Consider the following 12,227-nt stretch of genomic DNA (forward strand, 5'->3'; position numbering starts at 1 on the left):
ATATATACTTGCCAGTTGGTTCATGAGATGCACCTTTGAGAATTTCAGAAAACTGGTTGATCATTTGTTGATCAAATGCTTCACACATTTCCCTTCGTTAGAGAAAGTCAAGATTCACCTGGGAGCAATTTACCAATTCAGGACAGATTTAGAAAAATAAGTCAAATGGAAATGTATAGAGATATGTTTGACATATTGTGACAACTTGTTCAACCATTTTGCATGTAAAGACTTATGCGATGAACTAATGCCTAAATGTTGTGGGGGGTGAGACTATTCACAGAGACCCATTATAATACATTTTGATCAACATGACATAAGCAATTGATAATGTAAGAAACAGCAGAGAATTGAACATAATCATTTGCATGATGAACCAAAGCATTTGCAACTTGTTCAAAGAAATGAAAAACTGCTTTTTTGATGTGCACAATGATGTGAAGATTGAACAAGTAGTTTTGAGAATTTCAATTCTGATCTGAGAAATGTACCAAAGCGACAGAGAAAAACTGTAAAATGTGTGAAGTCATGTGTTGCAAAGTCTCCTTTGAGTGAAAACAACACTAGACAACTACAACACACACCACATGTCACAGGATTCACACATAAATATAAGATATGTCATGTGCTTTATACTAATAAAGAAAAGCTCACACAAAGAACAATTGAGTTTTCCAGTGAACTATATTAAAAAAAATCCAAGGGTTAATCAATTATCAAATATATCCACTGATGGATAATTAATCAACATTTAAGTGACATTTACAGTCAGTGGATTATTCTCCTGGGAACCAGCTGGAGTTTGCTCTGAATGATATGGGCAGTACTAAGAATCTCACCTGTGTGCTAATTGTTCGAGTCAGTGAATAACAAGAGGGTGTGTACCATCCTCTGAGGCAGAAATGCACCATTATAACAGTGTACTGGTTCCATATGAGCCCCACAGCTGCCTCCTGACTCCCTCCTGCAGCTCAGCCCCTCTGAAGAAAGCAGCTATGAAAACACCACTGTTTGCATCTGGATAGAGATCTTCTCTTCCAAGTTATGGTTTTCATAATCATAATTAAGTTTGGCATAAAACATCGCAGCTCCAAGGTATGACTGTCCTCATAAATGTCATTGATTCAAAATTATGTAGCCAGCGTTTTCTGGGTCAGCTCAGCAGGTGATGGACTGAAGGGAGGAGAACTGTGAAGTTGCTGTAATAGCCCAAAGGAAGAGATTTCTTAAGGACCATATGGCACTTTGATGATAGTGCAGAGTGCAAGTTGTCACGAGCAACATGATATACTGTATGTGTCCATACTTCTTACAAATCTCTCTCTATATCTTTACCCAAGTGAGATTGCAGGCTGGTGCAATATCTACAAGAATGCACATTGTGAATATCAGCAAAATGGGGCAATCAAGACCAATTCAGTTGAAACAAAGAATTGTTTCAACTACATGCCCTGTTAAATCTTATTAACTCATCTTAATTCATCCATATAATTCAAGCAACCATATGGGAAAATAAAATCTCTAAGCCCTTAAGGGTTTATCAAAAGCTTCCCTCCAAAACCAACAAACTAGAATGTGACAGACATTATTAAATGTCGCATGTGCCTTTAAGAGCACTATGTCCCACTCTACATGTCTCTCTCTGAGCCTCATATGTGTTTGTTGGCATCAGCTGTCCTCAGTGCTGAATAGAGCAAGGACATCTTTTCCTTCACGTCAATGGGATTAGAGGAAGAAATGCCCTCTTCATTCTGTTGGCTGTCATCTCAGTGCTCCGAAGACAAAATGGAAATGCAGCATGGACAGAAGACAGAGAGAAGATCAAGATAATGCAAGTGCAATTATAAAGCAAATAATCCAAGGCTGCAGGCTCAGAAACAGCATCCTGCACTGTTATTTTGTTGCTTTCTAAGCAAAGACTGAACCCAGAGGTCAGATGAGGAGTTCAAATGCTGCATGCAGCACTGTAATGGAACCACAGTCTGCTTCATTCAACCCTTCTGTCCCGTCTTCATCGTTGTCTTCAAAACTTGGCCAGAGCAACTTCAGGAGAATCAGCCGCACAGAGGACAGCAGTCCCTATCCCATCCCCGGCCTAGCAGCAGACATTCTGCACATGCGAGTGAGAGAAGGAAGCAAGATCCGCAATTTACTGCGGTTTGTGACAGCTCGCATGCAAGAGGACAGAAGAGACGACAACGGGACCTCACTGAGGCAGGTGGTCTTCACTGGTTCAGGTAGGGGAGTCACCAAGACCATCACCTGTGTGGAGATCCTGAAACGCAAAGTGGGAGGGCTGCATCAGGTGTCCAAACTCTACTACAAGACAGTGAATGAGGTTTGGGAGAGTCCACAACAGGGAGCAGCAGGAACAACTATGCAGAGGACAGTCCCTGCCATCTGTATCCTGCTCTCCAAAGATCCTCTGGATCCCCAGGAGCCTGGATACCAACCTCCACAATCCCCCAGTGTTCCCGCAGAGGAGACAGAGAGACGTAGAGCTCTGCTCAGGCCGGCTCTCAGCCCCTCTCCACAGCACACAGCCAAGAGACTCTGTCTGGATGAGTGGAGTGTATGTTCTCCCTGAACATCCACAATTCTGAAATATCTGAAAAATTTCATTTATTAGGCTAGAGCAGAGGATTTTTTTAGCAGCATCATGTTTGCCTAAAAATAAGAAATACCTCTGAATTTAAACTTGTATATTCTGATGTTTCTGTTGGTTACTCCAATGGCAAAAAACGAAATACATTCTCTCAATTCATAATCCACAATATTGCATCAGTATGCAGCTTCACTGAGAATTTAAAAAGGTCACGACACTCTGGATGATTTTTAGCAATACATGTGCATGTTGAATTTTAAATCTGTCTTTTGCAACATTTTGTACATTTTGTTATGAAAAGTAACATATGTGATGAAATTACAATTAGCAGCATTGTAAATAGTTATATATTAGAAATATCTGATCTTACTCTGATGCAAAATGTCAACAAAGTTGGTCAAAGTCATTGTAAATACAAATATCAAGGTTTGCATCTATGGTCTGTATTATGCTTTCTAATTTTGGAAGTAATTCATCTACATAATAAGGGATCAAAAGACAAAAACCTTTTTATTAATGGTTGACTTTCATATACTTATGGATATGTCATCACTGGAATAAATAAACTAGCTAGGAAATAAATCTCAGCTTATGTTTTAGACTGTGCTGGAAAGTGTATATGCAGCTTTTATTTGAATAAAAATACAAATACACTAAAAGCAGTTCAAACCTCTAAACCTGGATTTTTATAAAGCCAAATCTATTTATCTGCGCACATCATCTTAAAACTGCCAGTGCTCAATTAATTTTGATCCAAGTCAGTTAGTGCTCTGTGGTAGGGAAAACATAGTATTCAACAGCACAAGCATGGGACTGTTGAACTTTCATTCTCATCCTGAGAAAATATACCTTACAGGCAAAACCCAACCCAAAAATCTGATATTGCTGAAGGAACTAGTGTGTTGTACTTATCAGTGGGGTCATAGGCAAGGGAAGGAAATGCTCTATTTGTGCAGCACATTTTCATATACACGGTAATTGAAAGTAATGTCACAATGACATTAACTGTGCTATATACCATTTTGACATGGCGTTTTCTAGCAGATGTGTTGTATTTTTTAAATTCTGCTGAGTTGTTATAGCATCCCACTAAAATATATCCTATGATTACGGAACTTTTCTGTGAGAGAATTAATGTATGTATGAACATGTCGATCCATTTTCCATAAGGGACCATTTTTCTTAAAATTAAGACAGATATACACCCCACCCCATTCATAACAATGACGGTCAGCTAATTATCAGAAATATCTCTCTGTATAATGTAATACAGTTCAACAGCACCACAGACTACATCCTCAAAAATGACCGTAGAGATGATTCAATGCTTCACTAAAACAATTTCAATAAAACATGATTATAACCTTCATGAAGGTAGGATTTCATATGACTTCTGTATTCAACTGCGCTACTTTCAACTGTACCTAAACTGCCAACTTACTGTACAGGACTGTACAAAGGTTTTAGGCACATTAAATGTTTAGATTTTTATCCACTACACAGTACTATCAGGGAGGTGTCTAGTTGGTGCCAAATTCATTCTGCAGTGACAACAACCCCAAACATACAACGAGAGCCATAAATGACTATCTTCGGAGACAAGAGGAACAAGTAGTCCTGCAACAGATGGTCTGACCTCCACAGAGCCCTGATCTCATGGAGTCAGTCTGGGATCACATGAAGAGACAGAACACACTAAGACAGACTAAACCCACAGGAGACCTGTTTCAATGCTTGGGACAACCTGCCAGACAAAACTATGGCAAGTATACCTGAGACAACTGGTGCTGTTTTAAAGGCAAAGGTTGGTCACAACAAATATTGATTTTTTTTTTCTGTTTACTGCACATTGTATAAAGTTAATTAATAATTAAAAAATATTCATGGCATTATTTTAGAAATCATTTCGCAGAAATCATGTCTTTACTTTTAATGCCTGACACGTTTCGACAATAGCCTACTGTATATGTAAATGTATGGCACTCCATGTTTTATTTCTAGGTCAACGTCAGAACCAGCAGGTCAACAATACAGAAAAAAGAATCAATGAGCTGCGGTTCGCACATGCGCAGAGGGGTTTCGCGTACGTGACAGGCTAAGCTAGCTAGCGTTAGCTTCCTCCTGCCAAACCTTACCGGTACGTGTAGCTGGCAGTCCCACATCATGTTCAGAGCCGCCGTCCGACTGTCTGTCTCCGGTGTCCGGAGTGTAACCCGTACACAGCCAGGGTGTCAAGGTATCTGCTCGTTCTGCTGTTACCTCTAAATGTTATTTTGTAATTTGGTAGTGTGTGAAATAGTCGGGTGAAGTTGTAGCGGAAATCAAGCGTGGCTGTCGGCACATAGCGGCGAGCTTGCCGGTGTAACTATCGCTTAAAACTACACACCGCACTTTTAATGTGTTAATGTTCAGGTCAAATTATGTATACTTTCGTTTAACACCGCTTCTAGCCACATCATCAGACTGTGTGCTGCTCTGAAATTTCGCCGGTATTCAGCTCGGTAGTGTCCTTGTCCTTGCCATGACCCAGTTTGAAGGCTCAGTCTCGGGCCCTGTGGTTGTGTTGCCGAAGCTAGTTGCTAACATGCTAACTAGGTTAGTTGGTTATGGCTGTGTTCAACCCACTGGCAGGTCGTTGAGTTAGTGTTGTTGGCATCAGGCAATGGTTTGGTGCAGACAACAACAATCAGGAAACGCACCTCACTACTGACGTTGTGATGTTTTAGCCAAAGCTCTCACAACCACACCTCTCCTTTAGCTTTACCTGTCAAGAAAGTTGAATTAAGTTAATGAAGATTCAAGGCAGCTACAATTAATGTTAACTATGATTTGTTAAAAAAAAAAAAAAATGTAAGCATCAAAGTACAGGTAGTTTCTGACAGTTCCTGTCAGTGTGTGTTCAGCCTGATAGGTGCACTCATATCTGGGCATTGGCAAGAATCCAGCTGCATTACATTACTAGACAGCATTTGTCCTTTTCCCACTTGACCCAGGGTAGATATCCTTGACTGCAGACTGTTTGCCCCTCTGCACCACCTGACACTAGATGCCACTGCTTTATTTTATTGGTGACAGATCACTTGCCTAATGATTGTTTTTACTGTGCAGCTCTTCTGGCCTCAAGGTGTTACTCACATGGGAAGCAAGAGACAGATGAGGAGTTTGATGCCCGCTGGGTCACCTACTTCAACAAGCAAGACATTGACGCATGGGAGCTGAGGAAAGGTACAGTAGTCTCTAACTGTTATTACAGATCTGAGAATAAGAAAGTTGTTTTCAAATGTAATACAGAAGTATTAACCTTAAGTCAATAGAGTTTTTAAGGAGGAGAGATTTGTTCTGGGCTGAGATTTGGAGAAATCAGTGAGGATGAATGTTTTTGACGATAATGGATTTACATGATGAATACACTACTGTGATAAACTACTTCACCAAATGTACTTTATTGAAATGTAAACAGGGTAAACATTAAAAGGTTTGAGTTAATAAATAAAATTTAAAGTAGTACTTATGACTGACAAAACTGATTCTCTGCAGATGGGATCAGTGTTGCTGACTTTTGTCTGTGTGATTTTGAGTCACACCAATACAAGGGCCAAGTTATCAATACTAGTGTTAATTTATTACCAGAGATTGCCATAGTTTCAGTACAGACACCAAAACAATAACTTATTCTGAGGAACTTACATGTTCACTAGACAAGTAGCCATGCAAGAACTTTGCCTGAATAAAATACAGAACTTGTAAATTACAGTCTAAAATCAACTAAATTATGATTCATAATTTCTTAGTTGATGGGTTTGTAACATTCTGATTGGTCAAGGTGGCACAGTGTCAAAAATGTCACTTCCTCATTCATTTGAATCAGAGCACCCTGATCAACAAGTGTGCTGATGCAGACGTCTTCGACAAAAAATACCCCTATTTTTTTTAACGCAGGGTTGTGTTCAGTCCGTTGTAGATAAAAGCACAATTGAAGAGACATTTTGAGCTGCAGGGCAAAGCGGGAACGGCTCTTTATCAGGTAAAACATAGGAACAGAAACCTGAGGAAACGGCAGACAGTCCTTGTGGTTGAAACTTATATGACAATGCAAGCAGCAAGTTTTTTTTTTTAAGTAGTGTTGCAAATTTGATTGGTTTACAATTTTATCTTAAAAATGTTTTGTCTATGAGATCACATTAAAAGATTATTCCATATTTTTTATATATTTTGTCAGCAAATCCCATGAAATAACCAAAACCGTTCACGTGTCATTACTGTCAGTACTTTCTGACTTCCTTACCCTGTCTGTGGCTATCAGCCTCAATCTTTTAAAAGCATGTCACAACTATGAAGTTTCATTTTTAGAACAGGCAGTAGCTTCCTAAAAAGGCTGTAGTTTTTAGCAAACATTACTCAAATAATTTATTAAATTATTTGAGACTATTTTCAGTCGTGGATTAATACAAATTTGCTGTGCTACTGAGTATTTTTAGCTCAAGGACAGTGTGTGTGGGATCAACTTAAAATAAACTACACTTCCCATGTTCATTGTAATGTAAGAGGCATGTAGCTCAGTAACTGTGTCTCATTTATTGAGGTCTGTGGTTCAGAGGGATACAAGATAAGATAAGATAGAGTGCAACAGACTTTGGCTACACAGAAAATACTTTTTAGTGGGATTTGTTCATCATTGGTTTTGGTCATTTCATGAGTTTATTCACATGGAAATAATAGAATATCATCATCATTATCCTTTTTGAAACAGACTAAATCAAAGGAATGTGGTGTGCAGTCTGATTTCTGTCTCTGCTCTCCAATTAAAAAGTGTTAATTCCTTCTTTCAGGGATGAACACATTGGTTGGTTATGATCTGGTACCTGAGCCAAAGATTCTTGAGGCAGCACTGAGAGCCTGTCGGCGGTTGGACGACTTGGCCAGCGCTATCCGAATTTTGGAAGCTGTGAAGGTGAGAGGAAAGCTTCTGAGATGCATAATAATTCAGGGGATATTGCAAACCAGGATCATTTGCAGTTGGCGGTCATAAATTAATGAGTGATGGGTTTTTACCATGGTTACTTCCTCAGCACAAAGCCGGACCTAATAAAGAGATCTACCCGTACCTGATCCAGGAGCTGCAGCCAATATTAAATGAACTTGGCATCTCCACACCTGAAGAGCTCGGCATTGACAAATTGTGAATGAGTAGGTATTAAAAGTTTCTGAATAGCCCTGTGTTTTTTTTCCTTCTCATGTTTGTGATAAGATGGCAGTCTAACACAATCTTTTGGTTGTTTTTTCAGATGTGTGACAGTGGATATCCCCAGGACACAAAACCCTTGTACTTAAATGTTTGCCTAATATAATACATGTGATATTTAATTTGGCCTTTATTAGGTTCTTTTGCTTGTAAAATATTTATGAACTTAATAAAGGAAACTGTAACTTTATTGAGTGTCACAAGTATTTTTGGATATTTGAAGTAGTTGAGTACATATTGAAGCAATACTTCTTTTCAAGTTGCTTTAATGGAGAACAGAGCGCCACTTTTCAGTGCATGTTGTCTCAGTGTGTCGAGACATTCTTGTGAGAGTCACATTTTGCCACCAGGGAGCAGTGTTTTCACATGAATGTAAAAATCATTTTACTGTATTCAGTCAATATTGCATCTGTTTTCATTTCAGGGAAAATTTACATGCTGATTAAATAACGTTGTTCAAATGGCAAATGGTGTAATGTTATTATCCACACATAGCTGGAATACTGCAGAAATAGCCATTTATAAAATTATTTTCATAAAGCAGAACAGGAAATGCTTCTTACAGGTCATTGTCATTGGGAGGACTTATAGTTGGAGTTTTGCGACATTGTGATTCTTTAAATTATAGTCATCAGTATTGAAATGCAAAGCCAACAGACCTACAGTGTACATTTAATTTGGCTAAAATTTATATACTTTTTATAAGCAAAATTTGTGTAAGTCATCTCATCTTTTTAGCTGCACCCTTGGCCAGGAAGTTATTAATTGAAACTGGAGGTAGAGTATCAACAAGTCCAAGGTCATTTTTATATTGGTTGACAAGCTGCATGATACAAGGAAGCTCAAAGTTGACTTCATGCTAAGGAAATTAAAATAGAATTCGTTATTGTGTTGGAGACCCAAACACCAAAAAGAACATACTGCAAAGATATTATTTCTATATGATTATTTCTTGTTTTTAAGTAAAGCACAGTTTAGGGTTTATGTGTATGCTCAAATCTATGACTGCTTCATGTGACTGCTAGACTTAATGTAAGTACTGTTTTGCCTTAAGCTCTCGTATTTAGCTTAATGAAACCTAAGTCTTGCAGATTTTTACTCCTATCCTGTAAACAGTAGCTCATGTCAGCAGCATCTGCCTCGGGCTGTTTAAAGAAGGGTGTGAGGAGCTGTAATCACTGATTCCCAGGCGAGCACTGTTATCACATGTAGTATGTGACTGCTCAGAAGAGCAGCACATGAGATGTTCATCAAGGTGCCACGATTTAAAGTTAAAGTTGGTTTATCAGCCAACAAACAGTCGGGATAAACCTGTCTGCTGTTTGGACTTGACGCAAACCACCAGGTTAGTCAGACCGCAGCACACACACATTCATATGATGGGCCCAAATAAATCGTGGACCCTTTGGGGAATTCACTGAAAATATGACTTCAGATGAAACATATGACCTCAGCCGGCATAAGGCCATTCACATTTTGTCTGCAAGCGTATGCACTTAATTTTCAGATTATTTGATCCTGGTCAAAAGGAAATAAAAGAACAATGACTAATAAACCATGACTGTACCGACAGAATTAATTTCCACGCGTATTTCTACTGTGAAACGCAACTAATTTGACAGTGAAGTAAAAGGAAAGTAGAACACGTAGAGGCCACATCCATTTGTAATCGGGTCAAGGAGCTCCAGGCTAAAACTGGTGTCGACATATTTGGGTGGAGGTCGTGTTACCGTAATAAACACATAAATGTGTAGAATAATAGCGGTGGTTTCAGCTTTAGGGGGCCGGGGTTTTTTTGTGAAGTGGGCGGGTAGTTGTAGAGAGATGTGGGTAAGAAAACCCACTTTACGAGCTCTACGCACGGGGCGGGCCTTTCATTCATCCAAGTTGGGGGTGTAGGCCACTCAGCCAAAGACAATCAAAGATGTTTGAGTTTCCATGCGCAGTGACCAGGGAGGAAAAGCGCAGACCATTATTCACCCCTCCTCCTCCAGCTCCGATCATTACGGCCTCCACACCACACGGGCTTTTAAATCACATTTGATCAGAAGAACCTTTTTCTGTCTTTAAAAAAAAAGAAACTGGTCATGCGACGCGATTTGTTTCTGCCGGAGGAAAGAAGGAAAAACTAGACAAGACCTGTTGGCGATGATGGATTACTCAAAGGCGCAAATGGTGAGTGTCGACGACTGTTGGCTAACGCTCCCACTCGTGTTTGTTACAGTAACAAAGCAAATGACGATAAATGTGGACGTAATTAAGAACATTTGCACTTTTACCATGAGGTTTTCTTTGCCGTTTGTTGATGAGTTTACATTTTGTTCATATATATCGAAGCAGGCGTTATGGCTGCATTTATCTGCACTTTAAAATAAAGTTGATTTTCCATTTATAAAACCGAAAAATCGATTTGTATCGTGAGCTCTTTCTTTCTTTTGTTTACTGAGGTAGCTTTTCATGAAGTGAGAGACACGGAAAATCTTCGTGAGAAACATTTGTGTCCTGCTACTAATTTATTGTCACCTAAATCAATGCATTTTGTGTTAATGTGCTCCCAGAGGCCCAGACAGTTTCAGGTTCATTTGAATCTTTGTTTGCATCCAAAACAACTGGCCTATAATCTTATTCAGACAACATATTTAAACAACAGTTTGATAAAAGTTTAATCTGCTTCCTTTAGCCTTTTTGTACTTGTTGAATGCAATTTCCATTATTTATAAGCTTGGGTTGTTTGCTGCAGCATAGGAAAGCACAAACGCCTAATCAAACTGTCAACTGAAGTGATATAGGACATTTTCTCACTGAAATTCCTCCTGTGGTGATTTTTGTATTTCGTCCATAGTCAGTCTTATCTGACGAGGGCAGTTCAGCTGGGTGTCCTCAGTCCAGTCCTGCTGGGGTGAAGCTGGAGGCGGTGATGGAGCAGCTGCAGAGACAACAAGAAGCCAAACTGGAGATGAACCTGCAAGAGAAACATCTTCTTCAAGCTCAGCTCCTGTTTGCTCAGCATGCTGCTGCAGCCAGAGCCTCTGGCTCCAGACTGAACCCTGCATTATTTGGTAAAGCAGATGGACGGACTTATCAAGATGCTCAACAAGCTTTGAGCACCCGTCTCAGCAGAATGGATCCAGGTGAAGAAGATGAAGACACGGATGAGGAGGAACAGGAGATGGTGGAGAACAATGAGATGGAGGAAGATGATGATGAGGAGGAGGAGGAGGAGGAGGAGGAGGAGAATGGGCCTCATCAGCAGGTGAAGAAGCCTAGACTCCAGCAGCTTCCTGGCTTCCCCTTCCCTCCTTATTCCACATCTCAATCAACTGCTGTGGAGCAAATGTCTGAATCTCCAGCTCCAGCAATAAAACAGGAGCGTGAAGATAAGGACCTGCTGTCTCCTGCAGGACAACACGCCTTCACATCACCCAATGGCTTCACTGACTGGGGCTATGATGAGCCCTTTAAACAAGTAAGTTATTTTAAATTACAATTTCACAATCAAGGGTTGTATTGTGTTTCTGTTATGTGTGTTTAGATCAAACTTTAGGAAATTTTTGTTCATAAATTACAGATGCATAAAATCCATTGTAATATCTCGGCCCTCTCTTGGATATATTGTCTAGATAATAGGAACATTGTTCAGTAGCCAGAGCCTCATTTAATCTTTACAAAGAGCAGATGAACGTCTGTGACTCTCTTCTTCAGTTTGTGTGTGTTCTGCCTCTTATTATGATCCAATGTCTTCGTCCTGCTGAGAGTCAAGCTCAGTGCTGCCTGGTCTCCCTGCTGCTCTCTCACATGTGGAGGAAAGAGCATATTCCTTTGGCAAGATGCCCAAACTTGATAGCGTTTAATTACCGTCCAGGCCAGAGCTCTCGCCTTTTTCCATACTTCACCTCATGTCTCACACTTTCGAAGAAGTGTTCTCGACATCGCCTGAGTTAATTGGTCTTGGCTGTGGTCCAAACCTAACTGTTCAAAGCAGCTGGTTAAGGACTGACAGCGATTGGAGTTAAACTGAGAGCAGAGGATTAATCAAACGGCCTCAAGTATGTATTGAAGGACAGGGTTGGCTTTGAGGGTTAACTAGACTAAGGAATTGCTGGATAGGGTTGAAGATTTTTTCCTCTTTTTTATCAGCCACGTCTCCTTTAAGCATGTAAAAAGAATGTATTAAACATGACATCCGAAGCCAGTATTTACGAGCATGTTTCCCAGCAGATATGTTTAACTACTTATAGGAAACAGAGGGTCTCCTCGTGGGATTTTTTTTTCCTCTTTACAGGGGCTGATCTGATTGGTTCTTCTGTGTGTATGTTTCCCTTGAAAAGGCCCCACCTCAATACAATACATTATGATTAATGAGGCCTGTGGGCAGAGGGA

The 12,227-nt window shown here is 39.9% G+C and overlaps 3 protein-coding genes across 3 annotated transcripts; all 3 read left to right on the plus strand.

Annotated features, from left to right (window-relative positions):
* Positions 1–1,715: 1,715 nt before the first annotated feature.
* Positions 1,716–3,036, plus strand: LOC111658542 (ribonuclease P protein subunit p25-like protein). Its single transcript, XM_023411116.2, has one exon. The coding sequence runs from the start codon at positions 1,937–1,939 to the stop codon at positions 2,585–2,587; it is 651 nt and encodes a 216-aa protein (XP_023266884.1). The 5' UTR covers positions 1,716–1,936; the 3' UTR covers positions 2,588–3,036.
* A 1,646-nt stretch (positions 3,037–4,682) lies between these two features.
* On the plus strand, positions 4,683–8,037 carry LOC111658526 (cytochrome c oxidase subunit 5A, mitochondrial-like). The gene is made up of 5 exons (XM_023411092.2): positions 4,683–4,841; positions 5,714–5,830; positions 7,435–7,556; positions 7,675–7,792; positions 7,891–8,037. Exons 1-4 carry the CDS (start codon positions 4,769–4,771, stop codon positions 7,786–7,788), a joined length of 426 nt encoding a protein of 141 aa, XP_023266860.1. The 5' UTR covers positions 4,683–4,768; the 3' UTR covers positions 7,789–7,792; positions 7,891–8,037.
* A 1,719-nt stretch (positions 8,038–9,756) lies between these two features.
* On the plus strand, positions 9,757–11,394 carry LOC147818841 (uncharacterized). The gene is made up of 2 exons (XM_087175341.1): positions 9,757–10,022; positions 10,690–11,394. Exons 1-2 carry the CDS (start codon positions 9,996–9,998, stop codon positions 11,377–11,379), a joined length of 717 nt encoding a protein of 238 aa, XP_087031467.1. The 5' UTR covers positions 9,757–9,995; the 3' UTR covers positions 11,380–11,394.
* Positions 11,395–12,227: the final 833 nt, after the last annotated feature.

The sequence above is a fragment of the Seriola lalandi genome, unplaced genomic scaffold (genome assembly GCF_002814215.2).
Source record: "Seriola lalandi dorsalis isolate HSWRI2012SDOR001 ecotype SW California unplaced genomic scaffold, Sedor1 jcf7180002054449, whole genome shotgun sequence".
Classification (NCBI taxonomy): Eukaryota; Metazoa; Chordata; class Actinopteri; order Carangiformes; family Carangidae; genus Seriola; species Seriola lalandi.